This window comes from Uloborus diversus, chromosome 1, assembly GCF_026930045.1.
Source record: "Uloborus diversus isolate 005 chromosome 1, Udiv.v.3.1, whole genome shotgun sequence".
Lineage (NCBI taxonomy): Eukaryota > Metazoa > Arthropoda > Arachnida > Araneae > Uloboridae > Uloborus > Uloborus diversus.
Genome location: NC_072731.1, coordinates 160,145,616 through 160,169,680, shown reverse-complemented (window position 1 = coordinate 160,169,680; position 24,065 = coordinate 160,145,616). Strand labels below are relative to the sequence as shown.

The following is a 24,065-nucleotide window of genomic DNA, read 5'->3' as shown; positions in this document are numbered from 1 at the left end:
CCATTTTTTTTTTTTTTTTTGCAATTTCCTTATGATATGATGTTTGTGATCTATATTAATTTTTTATATCGTTTTTAAATGCTTAAATACGGTCATCATGAAGTATAGTTCCGCAAATAATTTATTTAATTTTTCCTCTTTGTCAAATTCTTTCCTATCCACTATTTTTTGTTCATTGTCATTTTAACTCTTAACTTTGAAAGTACGGTAATTGTGTACAATTACTCTTTCAGTTAAAAATTTTCTAAACTAAGTGTACTTAATTGATTGCATGCAAAAATACAACTTTCAGAAACACGGATTATTATTGTCTATTTACACTACTTAAATTCAAAAACCAATTTTCCCGAAGCGAATCGCAAATTTATTTCATTTATTTAAATTTCGAAGCGTAAACATTCTGCGACTCTATACCAGCGACCAGGATATGATTTTCAATATCCTGGATAATAGAATGCTCCATACCTTACCTTCGGCAGCCTCAAGTACATGAAAAGATTTTGGCGGTTTTCCAGCTGGCATCGTAATTTTTTTTTTCACACGTGCCTATCGTTCATCATTCAGTTCGAAGGAGATGTAACTGTTCTGTCATTGCAGAGACGGAACAATTAGGGTTAGTTTTTACGCATATTAGAACAAAACAGTACGAAACATAAACTAGTAGTGAAGAGAACTTATTAGTTTTATATATAAAAAATAGTATAAAGACATATATGCATAATTTAAAGCCTATGTCACTCAGTAAGAATGCACCTTTCACATAGTGAAGAAATTTTTCTAATAGGTGCAGTGGTTCCGGAGATTACCTCGAACATATAAACATACAAAAATCCGCTCTCTCTTTATAATATTAGTATTGATTGTTCGGGCAAACCTACCCTGGCAGCATTGTAATGCTGTGATTAGGATCTGCGTAGCCTTCAAAATGTTGCCTGCTTTAGTTTACCTCAATTATAAGGAGTCACCGCCCTCTGCTTGATATCGGTCACCAGTTCCCGGAAATTGCAAGCAGTGTCATTCATTGCAATCAATGCATTATTAAGGCTTTAAATAATTATAATACTAAACAAGTATGCTTAACTTTAATAAAGAAAAAAACATCAACTTCCACTTGCACCAGTGTTCCAACCTTGCTCACCGCTCTTGATCATCAGTTCACTACATACTAACTACATCAAGAGTACAGCAGGTGCGGGTTCAATATAACATAAGTACGCTGGTATGAAGTAAGCTAATCTTATATAATTAAAAACTGAGCGTATGTATTTATGCATGTATCTATGTCCATCTATGTCCAAGTTACTTCTCTCGAATGCTAGTGAACTGACCATCGAACCAGGTATCGATAGATTCGTAATTTTCAGGTCTTTATATTTGGTTATTTAACATAACCCTCTAATAATAATTAGTGGAGATATCAAATCAAAACTATGAATTATGATACTTAGATTTCAACATAAAATCCCTATTTTTCGAAGGTTTTCCTCCATTCAAATTATTATGCAGTGCTTTATCTCAACTTTCTGTAACAATGCTTTTATTATAATTTGTAGCATGAAGAAAATCATTGAGAAGAAAGATGTGGAGGTAGCAGCAAGTCGAGCTCGACCCCCTCCCCCCCCCCCCCCCGCAAACACCCTGCTCAACCAACCAATTTGTGTGTTATTTTTCTGCTTAAGTTCTTTAAATTCTGACAGCATCAAATTTTTCATCAAAGACCTTCATCTAAATGTTGTTTTCTTAATAAAAACATCTGGGTTTTCATGCCTGCAAACTTTTCTACCAGTCTCTGTCACAAGTTTTATACATCTCACTACTGACCAAGTATGGTACGGAAATTTCCCCTTTTCGTTGAAATTTCCAAACCCCGAGCACAGGAATTTCAACAAGTGATCCAGAATTAGCTGTTAAGAATCCCAGACTCCTCAGTTATTCCCAACGGCTAACTGAGTGTTAGGACTAGTGATGTGCCGGATCGTTAAAAAAGTAGATCCGCGGATACGGATACGGACCTCAAAAGTTTTGTTCTCCAAATCAACTACCCAAGTATAAAATTTGCTAAGGAAGGTATCCCGTCAGGGTAATGGCACTGTTTCTTCAAAAAATGTCATCTGCGGCGAAAATATAATCAAGAGACTATGATTTACTATTTAAATAAATCTCCGTTAAAATTGAGGGAGAGTTGGAAGGAATGAGTCAACTTTGCATTAATGCTTAGATAGAATGTGAAAAATTATTTTTAGCTTGCTCGTTAGATGTAGGATACAGGAGCAAGAGTGTAAAGCTGCTTCTGGACATGCTAGAAATATATTTTTCTCATTTTATTTCAGTATAAATGCAGCACTGACCCATTCCAACCAACTTACCCGGACTGACGAAATAACAGAGCCGGGAACACCTTTAAAATCAGTAAATAGAGAATTTAGTATCACTTTTTTTGAAGGATGCCAAGAAAAATCAAATACAAAACAAAAATCAATATTAAATTTAAAGAAAAAAAAAACAATGTCTCCGAGGGCCGACCTTATATGGAGATAAATTTCGCGGGTCAGAACACACATTGTTAACAAATATGAACTGAGAGCAGATAGAAATTTTAAATCATTGAGCTTTTTCGTCTTGTTTTCCGACTATGAAATCGCTACCAATCATGAGTATAAAGGCTTAGAATTGCTTTTAGAACTTACTTAACAAGATTATAGCTCCTGCTGTATATAACTTGGAAGTTCCAAATAAATATAAAATGCAGAAAACTTTGTCCTTTCAATTAGCTCTTATATTTTTAACGTATGGGTAAGTTTTTACAACCATAATTGTGAAAAACGTTAAGTCACTTTTAATTAATGTCTCCGGCACTCCGGTAATTAAAGTTCTAAAAAAACGATGCTAATCTAAGCACACTTTCTTTCAAGTCAGCTTTTGAACGAAAAAAAGAACTATCAAAATCGTTTTATCTGTTTAGGAGCTACGATGCAACAAATAGAAGCACATATACACATTTTTAAAACTTATTATACCTTCCTTTTTGCGACAGGGGTACAAATTGGCCTGAGAAATGATATCTTATAATTTAAGTAGGGAATAAAACCTAATTGAAACGGAATTTAATAGTCTTTTATTCAAATATTTAAGAATTTTTAGAATAGAAAAGATCCGTTTAAGAACCGTGAAAAAAGTAATGGATACGGATACAAATCTTTATTTTCCCTCAAATATCCACGGATACGGATATCCGGAACATCACTAGTTAGGACTTCATGTTTCCCAAATTATTCCGACAAGCGCAAAGCTGATACTGGAAAAAAAAAATATATATATATATATACAGTAATAATTTTACAGCAAAGACCTACGCTCCTGTTTGGTTTGATATTAAAATGCATTACACAGTGAAAGACTGTCTGAAGTATACACTAAAGGTCATTCAAACAACAAGTCATTTACCGAATTAAAAGAAATCCGTGATCCCGTCATTCATAGAAACTGTTTTTTTTTTTGTCATCCAGAGAATATGATGTGGCAATGATATTGGACTACACACAGAACGATCGAGAATTATGCTATAGGAGAATACAAAATGTCTGAAATGAGCCGCCAGGATTCTTCAAGCTTTCATCAATTAATTTTCTAGCCGCAGATTATCCTGAACTTATTGATCGGCTCAAGTGTAAGCTAAAACGACTACCACTGTTGTCAAATATGGCAACAGAAGACTTTAAACTTCATTGAAAGTCAAAGCCTGGCCATAGCTTGAATATTTGATACCATCCTCAATCGGTCGAGAAATGTGCAAAACTTGTGACAGAGCGTTGTGACAAATCTAGTTATGTATAAATTAAATTCTTTATTAAAAATTTCAATTTGTATGCATGAGTTTTTTTTTCCACTAACGAAATTTTTTGACATTTATGCATGTGTGCAAAAGAAGTGCAATAATTGACTTAAATAAATAAAATTACTATTCTTTGTAGATGCAGAATGTATTATATTAAAAATATGAACTAAAAAAAGAATAGTACAAGTTTTAAAGTATAAGTGTTTAATCATCAATTTCTTATTCTTTAATCTATGATTTGAAAAATAATTTTTGTTAAAACATCATGTAAAACTTATTTGCAAAAACCATTAATAAAATTTAGCTTTTTTTTTTTTTTTTGAGCCTAAATATTGCACATTTAATAACATTCCTTTGATTTATAAATACAATTGAAAATAGTTGTCTTTCTAGTGTTGTGAATTTCCTTTCATAACTCTACCAACTGTTACATAAGGAAGTTTTTATGTAACAGAGTTATTGGCGATTTTTTAAAGTAAAATACTTATATTAGATGAACATTTTGGAGAAAAATATTATCAAATACTCATTACTTAAACCTCATTCATATCTATATTTATGCATTACGAATATTGCAGTAAATACAAATTGGTTGGATTTCTGACACTATCGGTCAGTTTTAGACAGTTTAGGACGGTAAAAACCACCTGTTCAGTCCTAAACCAGTTTTGAATTGTCCAAAACCCACCCCAAGGGTCCGCGGACCACAGTTTGGGAAACTCTGTTTGAAACTTTTCAATAAGAATAAAGAAAATGCTTTAAAGATTACAGTTTTGAAGCAACACACACATACAAAATGAGAATATGCATGATAAATTTACCCGATTTTTCTTCAATAAACTTGAAAAGCCAACTAAACTTCGCTGCAATTCCATAAGTTTCACATAGTTCACCTAACAGAAAAAAAAAAGGAGAGAGAATATGAACTCCATTTTTAGATAAAGCAATCTTATATTAATGAAACATTATTCACCAGCTTTTAGACATTTAGTTTCAATTTGAAGTGAATAGAGAATACATGAAATACACCGCCAGCTCAGTCAATTCCAGCCAAGGGCTGCAGTTTCGTGCTTATTAGCGCTCGTCAGCCTGGCGTAGGGGTGACTGAGCTGGAGGTGGAAAACCTCTTAAGGTAGCCAAGAGTGCCAAACAAACTGGTAGCTAATACAGAATTAGCACTGCCAAGACTAGTGACTGAAGCAACAGTTCGGTTCAACTACTTACTGAATATAGAATGTCTGATAAAATAGAATATCAAAATAATATCGAATATTTCAATAATATATGAGTGGTATTGACTGTAAACATATACTGTGGAACCCTGATTTTACAAATTCTGTCCTACAAGTGAATAAGCTGTTATCGCTTGCAAAAAATTCCATAAATAAATTTTTTCAAATGTTTTCATTATTTTACTGAAAATATTTCAATAGGAAAGAAAAATTCCATGTTGTCTAAGCAGCCCAAAGTGTTGTGTTACCCGAAGCTTCACAAAAATGTCTTAATATCCGGTGCAACTTAACATTAAGATTATATGCCATAAATCTGGGACTTTGAAAAAGTGCCATGACATCCAGAGTGTTCTGAAGCTCAGGTGTCGGGATAACAAAGTTTGACTGTATTACAAAGTTAAAAAAGAAAAAAAAAAAGAAAAAAGGGAGACTTTTTGATGTTTTAATAAAAACCGCTACTTACAACTGGTATGATTTGTTTTGCAATTGTTTCAGATGGACTTTTCAAAATCTCAATTAAGTCTGAAAGAAAAATAATTATTTTAAGTTAAAAAGAGAAAGAAAAAAAAGAAGACAAAGAAAACTACAAATAATTAGGACTTTGAAATTAAATTCTCCCCAAAACAATATACATAAATTACCAACCAATGTTTCTTACAGTCTTATTAAATAAAGTCCTTTAGAAATAAGAATATTACATATCAACATAGTTGGAAACTGTTTAATTGAAAAAACTTTAAGAGTGGGGATCAATATAAGACTCACGAGCAATGCATACAATAGCTATTTACTTTTCTTCACTTTCTTTAGAAGATTACAGATGTTTACTTTGTTTATTGGCAAATAAAACAAATTAAGTTGTATACTTTGCTTATTAGCAAATGTAGCATTGTCAGTCGCTCACTCCTTTACTGATACTTACTGATCTTGAAATACAGTCATCCCTCGCTTCTTTGTGCGGTTTTTTCTTTTTTTCAAACATAGTTATTAACCTTTTTTATGTTCTCATGTAAACTTTTTACTACAAAAGAATAACAAAGTATGTCTTTAAGTAAGGTGAGCTCTTTTGAGGGGCTGTACTTCTACTAGTTGAGGGAGTGGAGGAATAAAATCTCCGAAGAAAGTGAAGGGAATTGCATCTCATTTTAGTTAAGCACTAACTGAAAAGTATAAATCACTGTATTATTGCAAGAGGATAAATACATCTGTAGTGTAGATGGTATTCAACAATGTACTAGCTTTTTAAGTTGTATATGTAATACCTTTAATGCGGATGAATGTTGAGGAAAAATGGGGGAACATTAGAGATGAGACGGGCTGAGCCCGGGCCCGACAGCCCGAAGCGGGCTCGGGCTCCATAACTTCAAAAAGATTTTGGGCTCAGGCTAATAGCAAAGTCTTTCTTCAATCTCTATACAAATACAACTTAAATGGTCATATCTATTGGAGAACAGTTGTTACTTAAAGAGCGTGAGAAATGACATCTATCACTTTATCTCCTATTCATCGAGTCCAGGTGCCTTCACATCTGGAAAGCGAACGATATCGTTCTGCAAACCCTTGGGGTGTAATTGAATGGTCAGTCGAAAGTGAAGACAAAGTGACGCAACCCCCCATGGTGCTTAGGTCATTAGAGAGAAGTCATAAACGACTTTCTTCTTACGTTGACTGTTCACGAAATTGTTACGACTTTGAAAGGAGCATTGTAAGTAATAGTGGGAAAGATCCTGGTATAGATATAGTATTTACTGGAAGAAGATTGGTTGCAATTGGTGGCTTTTTTTTTTAAATTCGAATGAGGGTTTTCGTGCTTGTCTAGGATGAAGTGAATGCCCATTTTAGTTTACGTTTACTCCAAGCTCGAGAATCATCATCATAGTTTTCGTACTTGCTTTAGAGTATGAACGATAATAAATATATTCTAACTAAATTAAATTCCGGAGAATATAAATGTATGAAAAATGATGTTGGAAAATCTTCAATATGGATGCATTTTCGTGAAATTTTTGATTTGGTGTCAAACGTAAAATTGGAGTACTTTCAGTGCGATTCATGTAAGAGCATTTTGAAATACAAAAGCTCATCTGGATCAAGCAGACTTTCTCGGCAAGCTAAGAGTTGTACCAATGCATGTTTTGCAGCTAAACCTCTTGAAACATATTTTCAAACTCCAGCAAAGCGCATAACTTCTAATGAAAAATCGAAAAACTTAGAAAGTTGTGTGAAATTGTGCACCAATGACCTGCGACCTTCCGACGTAGTTGAAGGCCAAGGATTTTTGGATTTAGCACAGAACTTAATTAACTTAGGAGCTGCACTAGGAAAAGTAAATGTTAAAGATATCATACCACATTGTACAACGATATCTAAACATGTGCATCTGACAGCAGAAGAGTGCAGAAAGAACATTTTGCCTAAAATTAACAAAATTTTAAAGGACATTTGAGGTGCGTTGACAACCGATTTGTGGACAGAACCATACAGACAAATGTCATACATTTGTATTACGTGTCATTTTGTTGATGATGATTTTGAACTAAAACCCATGGTTTTATCTACATGCAGTTTCCCAAATATTCCGAAAACTGGTGCTAACATCTTAACAGAAATTTTGGACAATCTGAAAACAACTGGTTTTGAAACCTCACTATTGACAAATTGCACATTTATCACAGATGAGGGGTCGAACATAGTATTAGCTTTAAATTGCTGTAAAAGACTAACTTTCATGTGTCATTTGCTGAATACAGTCCTCAAGCATAGTTATACTGAAACTGCGAAGGAATTTTCAGTTTTAAATCCTCTGTGGAGAACTGCAAGTCTCTGGTGAGATATTTAAAGAAATCAGGTGCAGTGCAGGCTTTGAAGAAAACTGTCCATCAAGAAGTTGAGACACGATGGACTACTCTCAGCCATATGTTAAGATCAGTGATGGAACAACTCCCAGACATCAAAGATTTCTTAGAAAAGCGGCATGAAATTCACAGATTAGAAGACATTAGTCCGGAAGTTTTGGAAACACTTCTAGACTTTTTAAAAGTCTTTGAAGATGCCAGTGTGAAACTTGAAAGTGGTTTGCGTCCCACATTGCATCAAGTTTTGCTTTGGACTGAGTACTTCAAAAAGTTCTGTGCTCCAAAAATAACAGATTCAGAACTAAAGAAAATGCAGAAGGAAAATACGTTGAAATGGCTTGAGAAGAAAATAAAAGTTGATGATGTTCACAAAATGGCTACATTTTTGCATCCTAAATTTAAATCATTGAAAATGCTTACAGATGAAGAGAAATCAAACGTTTTGACGCAAATACGCCAAATGATGCCCGCATGCTCTCAAAACGTTCATAATACGATCATTACAAATGATAATAATGAGAAAGACATTTTTGATGAGTGGAGCGACTCTCAAACACTGCCTACTTCCACAGATGAAATTCAAAGTAATGTGGAATATTCTCTGAAGGAAGAGATTCTGATGAAAAGTTGCTCAATTGGTGGAAGACATCTCCTTTCCCTAATTTGGCAAAAAACGCAAGGAGAATCTTAAGTATACCTGCCAGTAGTACAACTAGTGAAAGAGATTTCAGCTCAGCTGGTAGTGTTTTGGAAGAAAAAACAAGTAACTTAAACCCAGATTCAGTGGACGCTATTCTTTTTTTAAAACATTATGGAAAGTCAAAAATTTAGGAAATCCAGAAATGTAAAAAGGCAAAAAAAATAGTAGTAATACACCTTTAAAAAAGCTTCAATAAAATTGTATATTCGGAAATTCTGAATTCTATTTAATTTACACATTATTTGTTACATTTTGAAGAGTGTACCCAGTTATTAAAAGAAATTCTTCTGGTGCGGATTCTCATAATAACAGCCGTGACAAGTAATCGGTAAGTTTTTCTTGCATCCTATAGCATAAAACAAATTTTCTAGGTATTTAAGTTACAGCTACTCATTTCCTATTTGGTTTCAGTACAAATATATTATATTGAACATACTTTAGTATGAAAGTATACTTTTTTTCTACAGTACATAATGTTGGATATTAAGGTCTCAAACTTAAGAAGATAATGTAAAAGTGATCATAATATTGAAAATTTATTTTTCGAAAACGTATGTGTTCGCATCTAAAATTCTTCTATTTTGACTTATTTTGAGTATCTATTCAAAGTAAAAAGAGCAACTTTAATATTTATCTCGAAGCTAAGTTCTGTGATGTAATGCAAGTGGTATTATTTTTAAACTACGTAAGAACAATTTAAATTCTTTGTGGTACTACTTTCGAGATTGTGTATGTGCAGAACTAAATAACGATAATGATATTAACAACTATAAACTTGTAAAATGTATTGTTATGCAATAAAATGATGCTCTTTTTTAATAATCAGATTTTTAAATTGAAATTTGCTTCATACATTTGTTTACAGAGTAAAATCAGAAAACAAATGAATATTTGTTTATGATATTTTAATTTGAAAATTTACATACTTCATATAGCTAATGGTAGTGCTAATGTAAATGGTTCTTTGACTTTAAAGAAAGCTGATATGATTTTCACGCAAAAAAGTACTTAAAATAATTTTATACTGTACACCATTTTTGAAAAAGAATATTAATTGCTTACGTTATTTTCACATTTCACTTTGACTTATTTTGAATATTGATTAAAATGTAACAACTGCAATACTGAACTAGATGCTAAAGTTCTATAAAATAATGTTGCAAATACTTTTAATACTTTTTCTTTATCTTTTTTTTTCTTGTGAGATTAGTTTTCGTTTTACACAAGGAAATTAAAACTTCACTTCACTTTTTTTGTAAAAGTGTATGAAACTTAAATCGTGAGGAAAAGATCCTACGAAATTTTAATCTTTATTTTCTGTGCTTTCATTATGTGATTAACTTACATATTTTTTTTTTTTTTTCAAAAAATATTAAAAGGTAAAAGGTTTTAATTGATATTTGCTTCACATGAAAAATTTGAAATAAATAGAACTGAAACTCATCTTTTTTTTTTTTTTTGTACTTACTATTGCAATTTACCATATAGCACTGCATCTCAAATAGAGAATTACAAAAAAAAAAAAAATAATAATAATATTTAAAATGTTTTTCATTTATAATTTCTAGAAAGATTTTTAAAAAGTATTAGAAATATTTGTTGTTGCAACAAAACTAGCCATATTTGATTAATGTAAAACGCAAACTGGGATAAAACATTTAATTTAATCATGTCGGACTCGAGCGTTTCAGTCGGGCTCGAATTTTGGAACAAGATAGTATCGCTCGGGCTCGGATTAGGAGCTTCCGGGCTTGAGCCATCGAAAATGAGCCCGAACTCATCTCTAGCGCACATACCGCCACTAACTGGCAATTAATTCATCATCAAACAAGTTGACCTATTTTCATAGATTAGTAACAGCGTAAGAAGTACAAGTGTGTGTGTAGTTTATTTCCAATAATTAACAACGTGATATCTTTTTAGTCTAGAATATTATTGTGTGCAATATATTGAATACGACAACTTTAATGGTGGCTATGGGTGCTGTTTCATGTCTAGGGTGCTCTATCTTAAAAACTTATTTAAATAGTCGTAAGTAAGTTTTATGTGCTCTAACAAGGAAAATATTCGGTTTATAAATACAGAATCCTACTTCTCGGAAATTCAGCTATCGAGGTAAAGTCTGGAACAAATTAACCGCAATAAGAGAGAGTTGACTGTACTCTCAAGGGAGTGAGGATTCTGCTTAATCTCAGGGACTCATTTTTAGCCTACTTTCCCAGTAAAAGTCAGAGAAAGAAGAAAAAAGCATGAAAGAATGCTTAATGCAACTTAAAAATATTGCAAAAAACAAAAAAATTTAAAAATAAATGAAATTGCTAAATAAATATCGAAAAATTAAAAATTGGAAAGTAAGGTATTGAGATGGGGGAAAATGTTTGTCCATCTGTCCCCTTCTCTCAATGAATTTTGATTGAATGGTCCGATTTGAACAATTTTTTTTGTTCGAAAGATCTCGGCCGAGACCTTCGAGATAGGAAGGCCATCCAACTAGCAAATGACGTCATCGTTTGTCGATCCACAATGATATTGGGAAGTGAGCACTTCGATTAATATTTTGGTTAAATAAAACTATTTGGTTTATTTATTATTGTCTTCTGTTATTTTAGTAGCATTACAAGTTCTACTTTTTCATTTGAAAACATAAAAAGGAACCGATAATCATACATTAAAAAATACACTGAGCTTAATTCATAGTATTTAACATAAAAACATTTATAAGTATTACAAAGTATTCAAATAACTAAACACGATTTTATTTTACAATCATGTTAAAACAAAGTGATAAATAAACACAGTTTTATTTTTCATTGGAAATTGTTTTTTAACTAATCGCATTTTAACTACTCGTATATTGTATTGAAACATTAAGTCTTAAGAAGTATTCAAATAAATAAATGAACTTTCATTTTACAATTGTACATCAAAACAAAAAATAATATTACTATTGCATTTGAATAAGAATTAAATGAAATTTTAAAAAATAAATAAACATTTTTACTTAAGAAAACGAGAAACATGACTGCAATATGTTTGAAAGACATAACATCAAATTAAAGTACATAATACCATATTATTAATGTTAACTTAGCTGAGCAAATTTATGCTTTTCAAAAGACGTGAATGCTTGGGTGCCATCCCCCAAAGTAGACGGTGCCCTACCCCCTTCAATTATGAAAACTTCAAAAAAAAAAAAAAAAACCCCCAAAACATCTCCATCTCCCTTAAAATTTCAAGGGCACAGTTATTTATAACTATAGCCGTTGAAAAGCTATCATTACTATGAGACTATGATTCCGACCCCCCCCCCCCTTCGGTGGGCACTCTCGAAAAATTACACAGGAATTCAACTTGAAAAACGTTAATTAAAGAATGAATAATACAACATCATGAATACTGTATGTTGTACATCCAAAGAATGTATTCAATATCTAAACAGCCTTTTTTTTTTGGAATTCGGCTACTTTTCCATTTTCAGCTTTTTCTGCTGCTAATGATTCTTGTGTGTGGGGAGGGGGGCTTTAATAGTTCATCATTTTAGGCTTTTGAAAAATTATTTTAAAAAGCATTAATTGATGACAGAGTAACCTTTTTCAAAAAACTTTTCATAGAATGACCATTTTAGCAACTTTCTTTAATACTTAAAACCTCATATATGTTAAAGTTAGATCAACATTTTGCTGAGTATGCTCTTTTAGGAAATCAATGTGACAGTTTTGTGACAGGGGGAAGGGAGGGGATAACAAGAAGTGTGACATCACGCGTTGTTTATAACAATATGCTCATGTTGAACAGCGTTACATGTAACGAGGAGGAGGGGGGGGGGGAATTTGTTCAAAAGTTTGCATAATACTTTATAGACAGCCCCTTAATTCAATTTATGTTACAGTTTCAGAGTTCCTGAAAGCTTATTAACAGAAAACCCAAGGAGTTCAAAAAATATGTAGTTCAAGATATTTTGCCCTTTTTAAGCATAAACAAACAAGCACAGAGCATTTGGCAAAAACACGGTGTGTATCCACTGCTCAAAACTAATCTTTCGCAAGCCCAGAAATTATGAATACCGTTAACTTAACCACAATGTGTGCATAAATATCATAAAACTTAAAGACAACAGTGAAAAAAAAACGTATATATTTTTTCAATTTACACACAGAACCAGCTTATTTGAATAACATTGCAGGGGCGTAGTTGGGGGGAAATGTTTGAGTATCGGACCCACGACCTCCGGCGTTCAAATCTAATCTTCTATCTCAGAACTACGGAAGCCCATCAAGGAATGTTTTTTGATCAAAATAACACATGCTAGCGTATGAAACAATTTAATCGAAACGGAAAATATAAGATTAGTTCCGTTAAAAGCCTGTTTCAATAAACTTGTTTACATATTAACTGAATATCAACACCAAGTTACGTTGCTTCTGATAGCAACAAGTATATTTGCAGAAAATTTTGACATATGTATATTGTCAGCTTGGAAAATCCATTTCGAATAAATGCGTGTACAAAGTTGAAAAAATAAAGAAATAAAAAGTTGCAAGTTAACCGTTTCAAATATTAAAGCAGTATAGTAAAATTACAAATTACAGACAAAGATATCAGAAAGGAAACTGACAATTGTTCGTGTAATGGAGGAAAACTTAAGTAATCTTAACTGCATAAAATGTAAATTTGTTTATCTGAGAAAAGTACTTACCTCCGAACTTTAAAATTTATTCCATGAGACGCCCAGCTTTTTTCTTCACATGCAGGTTGTTCGGAAGCGGAAATCGCTGACTCAAATTCACTCAGCAGACACTTATATTATATATATATTTTTTAATTTCCTCTACCAGGGTTCATACCCTTTAGGCAGAAAAAAATTCAAGCACTTTTCAAGTACTTTTCAAGGTAAAAAATTTTGTTTTCAAGGCAATATCATAAATTTGTACTAAAAATATTGTATGCAGATTTCATTTACTACAAACACATAGAAATAAGGCAATAATACAAAAAATTATTGGAAAGCAAAATTGCTTTTTCTACAACGAGAGACGCTTTGATGAAAGACCTACTGCGTTGAAAGTTTTTCTGAAAATGTTTGAAAAGTTTGGTCATAAAGAGAAGCAGATACCAAAAGGTTTAATTTCGAGGTTTTTCAAAGGTTGCAGCAGTCAGAGGTTTGTATATGTTCTAGAATCAGCAAATTAATACTTAAAAAAAAACCTTTCATAAGTGCTTTTAACTTTTAAGGGAAGAAACTAAAATACCCAAGTTCAATGGCATTGCCAGAGAGGAGTTTTTGAAGTCACTCCCCCCCCCCCGGGTTTCAACATTTATTTCCAATATCTATACAGTGGTTTATTACAATATAAGGGCGGTTAGGACAAAAACACTACCCAGAAAGTTATTTCAGTTTTCACTATTAAGTTCTAAAAATATTAGGTTTGCAAATCATTTATAAGTATGCAAATCAATTATTCGTATGTATTTATTAGCTGTTCAGACAATAAGGCATTTCAACTGTCCTCGAGTAAATTTAAAAATTAGGAAGTAAGAAAAGTTTATGAAAGTCCACAGTCCAGTCTCTACACCTCAAAATATACAAAAGCAGCTTAAGCAGTGATAAATACTGTGAATGCAAACTTGAGCCTATTCAGCTTTCATTGATTAACTTGCAATAGACAATAAATGTGCAAGTTCAGATTTATAGAGCCATATTTCGAAATTGAAAAGATTCACAAGAAGTTGACATATATTATGACAAAAGTAGTTTTATTTTGGGAAAAAATGGGTTATTGTTGAAATTAGAATGTAAATTTAGAAAAGCAATAATATTCAGGTGATTTGTGAGTTCATAAAAAATTACCTGAAAGTTTCAAAGAGCAAAATGGGGCGAGGGGGGGGGGGAAATAATTTTTAAAACTAAGACCCCTATTACTTGAATATACATATGTACAACAACAACTTTTGCTATGCATACAATTCATAAAATAGTTTATTAAGTCAAAATATTTTGCATAGAAATACCATGCCCAGTGCCTGTTGATAACAAACAACAGGCACTGGGCCTATCTAGGCTTGTACTGGTCAATTTATTAGATCCAAATGAAGATGAATGACCCTCCTTAAGCTATCTACCCCTTTGCTGATTAAAGCCTCTTTCGGTAAGCTCCAAGTACCCACAACCTTAATAAAGAAGTAATTTTGAACATTTGAGGAAAAGGGGAAAATTGGAGATATAGGGAGGTAAAAGCATAAAAACGAACACTACTGGATTTCAAGTGAATAATCATAACACAACCACCCCTGTTATACACCTTATTTATTTTAGCAGACATAAAAAAATGATGTGCTTATAAATAAAATTATATAAATCAACTTTATATTTAAAATACAAACTTTAAGTTAATTTGTTAGGTGCTCAACTGCTGAAATTTAAGTTTAAAAAAAAAAAAAAATCTGCTATGACCAAAAATTAGGTAAAGATAATCATTCAAAATTGCAAAAATAAATTAGCAAATAATTAAACAAGACCAAGGTAATAAATTCTTTAACTCTTTAGTTATTAAAATAAAAAATAAAATAAGCTAATCTGATGAAGCAGTGTCAAAATAACTACTAATTGCCAAAAATATAAAAATATTTACAAAATGCAAAAGGATTGAAATCTCAAACAAGGGAAGCAAATTTTCGCGAATTAAGTTTAATGTTGTCATGTTTCCCATAAAATAAACTTATATTTTACTGAAATTAAACATAAAATATGCTAATCTACGGTAGCAAATATGAAAATAACATCCGATTAGTGAATATATTTAAATATTTGCAAGATGCAAAAAGATTGAAATTTCAAACACGAGAAGCAATTTTTCGCAAAGTCTGAGTTCGTTCGACGTGGCATGTTTCCCACGAAATAAATTTATTTGTTTTTTTATTAAAATTAAATAAAAAATGTACTAATCTAAGGTAGCATATGCGAAACTAACATTTGATTAGCCAAAATATTTAAATATTTGCAGGATGCAAAAAGATTGAAATTTCAAACACAAGAGCAATTTTCCGCGAAACCCGAGTAAGGTCAATGTTGTCATGGTTTCCAAATTAATTTCTTTGTTAATTAATGAAATTAAACAAAAAATAAATTAATCTAAGGTCCCATATGTCAAAATATCTTTCGGTTGTAAAAAACATCAAAATATTTACAAGATGCAAAAGGATTGAAATCCCAAACACGGAAGCAATTTTTCGCGATGTTGCATACTGAACACATGCTCAGAAAATTGCATTGATGAAATACTTTTTTAAAACTTCTAAGCACAATTCGTTGATTTTTGGGAGAATTTAAGCACTAAGAAACTTTTTCAAGGTTTTAAAACCTTTTTCAAGGTTTTCAAGCACTTGAAAATGAACTTTTTTTTTCAAGCACTTTTCAAGGTTTTTCAAGGGCGTACGAACCCTGTCTACATTCCGGTACGTGGAAAGGATGAGATAAATCCAACAGTATTGTATTCAAAAATGTGCAGCCGAAGTTACATATTTCCTATTTCATCTATTTCAACCAGACCAAGAAGCACTATTGTTTAACTGGTAGACTGCACTGCTTTCAAAGTTTCGCGCCAAGTTCATAGATCGACTACTGGTGGCGGGGGGGGGGGGGAGAGGGGAGGGGAGTTGTCTGGCCTGTTATCACGTGGGTCTCGTCTCGGCGGGGGCACTGCATTACTATATTTCAATTTTTGATTTGAACAATATTTTGTTTAATTTTATACAGTTCAAAAAAACTTAACATTAGTGCCTATTTGCAAATTTAAGGCAAATATAAATTCTGAACTAAAAGGCAAATTTGTGTCAAAACACTTTCTAAGAAAAAGCTTTTGATGAAGAACATGTATGTTGTATAGAAAATATCTTTTTGATTCGAACTACAGATTTGGTGAGTTGGATGCATCAGAAGGCGCTTTGTCTTACTGAAATACAGTTTGGTCCGCCCAGCAAATCCTGTGCTACAATAAGATGGTCCTTTAGTACTCGCAAATAGTCGAGAAAGCTCTTTATCTTGTGACAAAATGCCAAATAAATGGACTTTTCTTATGCTATTTCATAAGAGTTCAACTTTGCGTTAGACGGGCGAAGTTTACGGTTTCCATCAGTCCTGATTTTTGACGCCATGTTCCATACTTTTATATTTTAATCAGTAAAAGAATGCTCTCATCTAAAAAAAAAAAAAAAAACAGCTTCAGAGGTACTGCCCCTGAACACCCCTCACTTCTGACCCCCCATTTTTTTATGCACCATTTGCTCACGAGAAAAAGTTTCAAAATTATGGGATATCCTATTTTCTATTTTTCTAAATAAATTCAACATATGATGCAGCTTCAACCTCTTAAGATCAAGGGTGCACCCCTCTAAACATTGCAAAGAACCTCCCCCTCCGAAAAATACTCCTCAAAACAAACCTCCCTAAAAATTTGAATGCCCCCCCCCCCTCAGTTGGGCACCCATGCAGGATGTTTTTCTACTAAATTAACCTTATCTCGTGCTGTACGTAATTTTGCATTATTAGTATACACATATGAATATAAACCTGCTACCATTCATATTTTTACTGTGAATTGTATTTTACGTTTGTGTCTAAATTTTTGGGACAGGGTTTAAGTTTACTTATACTGCAAGAACTTATGACGAAAGTTAAAGGCAACAAATTAAAATAAGAATTTAAACTTACTGATCTCGATATTGTACACAAATGTAGCTGTCATGTATACCTTATTGCTCGAAAAAATCTTCATCTTACCTGGCACTTTGGGCAAAAACAGGAAAAAGTTTCAAAGAATATACCCAATATCAATGGGGAGGGGGGGGGGAGGAGCTAGGTTTTCGATAAAACTAAATCATCCCAATCCAATAAAAGAATAGCAAAGATTTGTATCAAGTAAAACAGACTACCAGGTTGACAAAATTCGGCTGCTATATTTACGATTGATTGCTTTTTTGGCATTTTTTAAAGTTTAGCAGAAAATAAAAACAAAATTGACCATGAAGTTTATATTATAATTAATTAATTGGTAAATTTGCAAAAAAAAAAAAAAAAAAAAATGCCTTGACTTTACTGACTAAATTCTGTAAATACTGATTAAGACTGACCAATTTTTAAAATACCGAGTTTAACTGACTTTTACTGACCAGTTTTATGCACTGCGGTCTTCACATTTGAATGCAAGGGAAAAAAGTACTTTACAAAATTCAACTAAAAATATTGTGTGCTGGCACTGAATCCAAGACTCAATAATAGTTAAAAAATAATGATAATGATAAAAAATAATAAATAAATAAAAAGAACAAATTAAAATTGTTGCTTTCATACCCAAAGAGCAATTTAAACTAAGTATTTGCAATCTGCATACTTTAAGATCAAAAGTATAATGTTCTAAATACCTTAAATTGTATTTATATTTTTCAATGATTTTTGGTTTTCCAGAAAAAGTGAATAAATTCTACAGACGAACAAACATTCCAAATGTTTTAAACCACATAAGTATAGGTTAGACGTTCGTAATAGATCGTAAGCTTGACATTTACTATTTGATTTGTATACAAATAAAAATTAATTTCATCTTCATTCTTTATTTTGTGAAATTATCCTTTCAATTTAAGTATTTACTAGCTCTGTTGCCCGGCATTGCACGGTCTACCTCGAAAATAATAGTTGCATCGAGTGGCGCATTTTCAACAATCAAGCAACAAATAAAAGAAATAACAGCATTAGATTTCCCATCAATGTGTAGAAAAGAGCAATTTTATGCCTCAAAACTCAACTTTAGATGTCTAAGGCTTTTTTGTTAGTAAAAAAAATATTTTATCATTGTTACTGATAGGCCTCACTACCTGTTTTAAAGATTTCCTGGAAAATCCCCCTAAGGGGGTTAACCCTTCATAGGGGACTAAAGTACCCCTATATGTATTCTTGAGCATCAAAGGATGGACCTCTATACCAAATTTGGCAAAGATCCGTTGTAAGCAGAACTTGAATATTAAAAAGCCCTGTGGGGGGTGGGGGCAGGGCCGTACTAAGAGGTGACGGCGCCCAGGACGAAAGTTTTCTGGCGCCCCGCTACACACCCAGAAAAATCAAGTTACTTATAACATCAATGCATAATACATACTTATTTTTTTACATATTAATGAACAGAACAACCAGAGGGATATGCATAAGAAAAATTAAATTTCAAGCAATGAATCTGTTTCGAATATTTGTGAAAAATTAATACCCCAAAAACTTTTTGAAAAATGGAAGAAATGTTGAAAATCTAAATATTTACCTAGTAAAATGCTATCCCACTAGATTAAAAATAAACAATTAAAACTGAGTTGGTTATTCATATTGATCAAACTAAGAACACGAATAAATAATTTGCTGATTATAAATAGAAAATGTATTTATCGAAGTAAATTACATCAAAATTAAATTTCGATCTGGACTCATCAAATGATCAAGAGTTTTTTAGTTTTACTTGTACCAACTTAATACCAGCTTTCATATATGTTATAAACAATGATGTTATTTTGCACCAAATATTTGTAAGTTTCAGGGAGAAGCCCACAAATACTCAACAACATTGAAAATCACTCAGAATAGCGTTTTTGGAGCTCTAATTTTGAAAACTCGCTGGCGCTAATATTACGAAATATGGCCTTACAAATTGCTTTTAAGACTTGAGTTTTAGAAAATATTCGTGCAAGGGTCCCAATGCCGCCTTTGTTTAATATCACAAGCAATGGGTTTTTTAAACGACACTTACAAAAAAAAAAAAAAAAAAAAAAAAGAAGTTGAATAGCCCTGGAATGTAAAACATTGCTTAAATTTTTTGAACCATAATTTTGAACAATTTTCCTGGGTCCAGATCCTCCTATTCATAAAATCTTCTAAGTTTGTCTAAAGTTGCGTTTTTGAAACTTCAATTTTGAAAACTGGGAAGAAAGAATTGTGGGAGAAAGAATTGATTTCATTCTATAAAAATAAAAAAATAATAATAATCGATCGGAAATAGTCTCTGAGCCCCTTACGGTCACGTCAATAAACATGGCCTATAATCGCATTTTTAAAGGCTAAAATTGCATTTTTGAAACTAAAACTTTCATAATTTTGACTGGACAGCTTTTGACACATTTTTCCTATCCGATCAAAAAGAATTTTTTTTTCTTTTTTAAATGCGCTCCCTTAAAACTTTTTTTTGGTTACAGCACTGCACGCAGGGGCAGAATTCAAGCAAATTTGGTGAGAACTAGACATAGGAGAAGTGCCTTTTGTTTGATACTAAACAGTTATGTTCTCAGAAATTGTATCTGCTTCAATGATATAAAGGAAACGAATGTTTTGGAAACTTAGACAGAGGAATATTTTTGTGCCCTAGGAAAAATAGGGAATCATTGCAATGGTTCTCTATTTTTTGCGTCTGTGACAGTTTATATATGATACATGAAATAAGGGGACGCCACAAGGCACTCCTCATGAAAATGTTGTTTTCGTGTGAATGTTGTGCTCCGTATAGACGAGGGGCCCCTTGCGGCGCCCAGGGCGATTGCCCCGCTTGCCTCCCCTTTAGGACGGCCCAGGGTGGAGAGTGAAAGCTCAATGGGGGAAATCCCCATGTGGGTTCCCCAGCACCACAGAACCTCTGTGCGCAATTTGGCAAAAATCCGACATAAACTGGATTTTTACTTGGAAATTACCATCAATTGTTGCACTCGGTCACACACGTAAAGCTCTAATGTCACACATGTAACGCTAATAAAATATTTTTTGTTGCTATTGTACAAGCTTTAGATAAAAAAATATTTGTGGAATACTTACTCAGTATACTTAGACACATGCACAAAAAATACTGTTCATTTACCTTTTAAAACTTCACAGGAAATTACAAAATAGTATGAGGTATAGCTAATTTTTAGATTTTCTGAGTCACACACGTAACGCAGTACTTAAAATTTTATAAAAAATTTAAGAATTGTCCTACGAAAATAAAACTGCCACCTAAAACCTCTTACATATCTTCTGTTAATCCAGTAGAAACTGATAAAAAATATTTTTAAAATATCGCATTGGTTTTTATTGTTGTTTGCAACGAAATGGTGTCAAAAAGTTACACACCTAATGCTCGAATATGGCCCAATGTAACAGGAAAATCTCTTGTGATGTAAGTTCTTTAAAAAAAGAAAATTAGTTAAAAATATCATCAAAATCTTTCTTTGTTACTTACCTTTACAATAGTTATACTCTTCATGATCATTTTCATAGCACGTCAAAACATCTATAAAGAATCAAAACACATTTTTTTAAAAATTGTGAAGCTTAGAATTAACAGTGTGTTTTAACTACAAAATGAAATGGATAATCTTGTGGATAGGTTAATTGCTCAAAACATGTACTTCCAGCATTAATCAATAACTTTCAAAGCCCTGACTAAAAATTACTCAGGATTAATGAGAAAAATATGTATTCAGTGAAACAGTTTTGTAATTCAAGGGTCTGGAATATTTACTATATTATAGTCAAATAACATAACAGGTAATAATCACAGTAGTTTATGGGTAAATAAAGAGACCAGAAATTTTTGATGACCTCATAACCAAGTCGTCACTACAAACGAGCTCAATACAAGCAATTTCAACTATACTTATGGTATAGTTGTATGTATAAGTGTATGTTATACATTTAAATAACATTTTACTAGATAGCTTCAGATTAGCTAAAACTGTATGCTTTGAATGGAGTCCAAAATTATAAAAATAAACAAAATTATAAAAATAAACAAAATAAAAAAAATAAATAGCTTTAAAAAAAACTATGATTTGATTTTTGATAGATTTAACATTTAATAATTAGGGATAACTAGACAGAAACAACTTTTTCTTTTTCCTTTAACAATAAAAGGTTGTCATTGATACAAAAAAGGGACCCTAAATTTAAAAGTAAGCCAAAAAATGTAACCCCCCTCAAAAGGTGTGAGTTTAAACTTCTACAAAGGCTTTCTTCTGAATCAAATTAGTTGCTATGGCAATGAACCACAATGGTCTTCCTCTCGAACAACTTATGTGCAATTGCTCATCATGAAACCAGATTTTAAAAGTTCAAAAAGTAAAAGGAAGTGAATAATTATCACTATGCTCCAGGGTGAATCAACTAGTCAATTATGGAACAATTTTCAGGTTGATTTATGAAAGCTCTAAGATGACTGTTTACTGCCCAGTAGCTTTTTTTACACAACTAATAAGGTCCCCCCCATGTTTAAGTTTGTTTTTCTGTCACTTTATTCAATAAATATGTTATTTAATAATAATATAACATTGTCTTTGAAAAAACATATTTCCCACTTCTTTTCTTGAAGGGTGACTGGAGCCCATTGTTAACATAGGGATTGGTAGAATGATAGTGGCAAAAGTCAAAAAATTACATTTCGAGTTAAGCATGGATTTGGGTTCCTTTTTATTTCATCTGTTAAGAGTAATAGGCGAAATATTATTTTGCAAATTACAACAATACACAGTAAAAATTGTTTTCAGGTCAACAAATCAATGACAGCAGTCCTCAGAGAGAAAAAGCGAAGGAGAAGAAAAGATTATACATTGTTAATTGCTTAACATCGGCTGTCGGTTCAATTCAATGTTTTTGATCACGTCTCCAACCCACCCACAAATACAGCATTGAATTAAATACAAAATGATCAATAGTAAAAGATGTTTAAAAAGAAATTGTGTACAGATTTCGAAAATAGGTAACAAGAGTAACATGCTGCCCATTTGGACAATTCATAATTTATACATTTGATAAGAAATAAAATTGAAGTACACTTTGCTTAGGAAATTTAAAGACTGATCTAATTTTTTTCAAGGACCCGAGAACAATTAAGATTACTTAAGGCACTTCATTTGCCCTTTCCAGTCTCTGAAATTTAGTACTAGAATGTACAGTTTTAATGTATTGTTCTAACTTTGTAAGAGCAACTATTTTAAGTTTAAAAGAAAAAAGATTTCCCAATACACCAACTTTTTTCAATAACAAGTAGTGCAGAAAACGAATTAACAATATACAGAAGAAGTAAGATGAAAATAAGCACTACAAAAAATTCCCAAAATACAGCATTCAAGATTAAATAAACAGCAAGCAAGGTATAAAACATGCGAGTCACAAAAAATTATCTCAAGTAATATGTTACAGAAACGCGAGAACAATGATTTTTACATTTTTGCTGCAGGATATCGCAAGGAGGTGAATTTGACACATTTCGGCATTTCTCGCCCTACTCCACTCACATTTGTTATAAGTTTAAAAACTTATAATTTGTATCCACACTTGTCGTAATTTTCACTCTTTTCAAGCACTTTAAAATGAAATTAATTTTTGAAAGAACTTTTCTTTTTTTTTGGAACAAATCATGAAATTTTTGGGAGATGAGAGCCTTTAACAAAGTGGGTGCTCTAAGCTATAGCTTGTTTAGTTTATGGGTAAATCCCTTTTTTTTTTAAATCTGTGTTTTAGCTCTTAATTTGTTGAAATAATTGTCGATAGTTTCAAGTATTGTAGCTGAACGCATAGCTCAATCAGAAGTTTTCAGTTCAAAATAGTCGTTTTCAACACATTTCAGCAACACAGTGAGAGCCTTACTACTTGTAATATAGTGTATGTTCCACCCCCCCCCCCCTCCCCCCACCCAAAGAGATTCGCTATTCTCTTCATTTTCACTATACTGAACTATTCAAAAAAGAAAAAAAAATAGGATTTTTTTTTCTTTTAAGATTTTGTAAGGTGTGTTGTTACTATGTATAAAGTCCATCCAAGACTGGGGGGGGGGGGGGGGGGGGCACTGCCCCTCCTTGTCCCCCCTTAAATATGCCCATGCTTTCCCTGTGAGTGATACTAAAGCCCAACAAAATCTATATCCAGATGTCAGCTTCCTAAATTATTCCCTTTAATTGCAATCTTCAAAACTGGGCTGCAAATTAGAGCAACACCACATAAAATCACTATTCTATAACTGCATGTGTGCAAAAAATGTTTTTATAGCCTCCATCCACATGAAAATTTCCCCAAAGTTTACAATATGTATAATTAAATTATGATAAAAATTATTCTGTATTACATTAAGTATAGAGAATTTTGGAAAAAACAAATTTCATCTTTTAATAAACTTTGAAAAAAATAACATTTTTTTTTTTTTTTGGGAATTTGAGTAATTTATAACAATTCTTGATTATTGTGTAATTTTGTCACAGCATTGAAGTTTTTTTATTTATGTATTAGAATGCTATTAAAAGCCTTAACTAATTTTAATTTTTAACATCTTCTAAAAATTATGATGAACAATAATAAAAATTAACATTAACTTCTATAAACTGGGATGCAACTAGATTAAAATTTTTAAGTTGATGTGGCAAAATCACGATTGTAAAAGTCTGATACTACA

At 32.1% G+C, this 24,065-nt stretch overlaps 1 protein-coding gene across 1 annotated transcript in view; it reads right to left on the bottom strand.

The window, feature by feature from the left end:
• Positions 1 to 24,065, bottom strand: part of LOC129233253 (FERM, ARHGEF and pleckstrin domain-containing protein 1-like) — a 141,309-nt gene that overhangs the window by 49,506 nt on the left and 67,738 nt on the right. The window contains exons 17-19 of the mRNA XM_054867307.1: positions 20,862 to 20,912; positions 5,531 to 5,589; positions 4,657 to 4,728 (exon numbers count right to left, since the gene is read on the bottom strand). Coding sequence (XP_054723282.1) covers positions 4,657 to 4,728; positions 5,531 to 5,589; positions 20,862 to 20,912 — 182 coding nt within the window. The remainder of the gene's footprint in view (positions 1 to 4,656; positions 4,729 to 5,530; positions 5,590 to 20,861; positions 20,913 to 24,065) is intronic.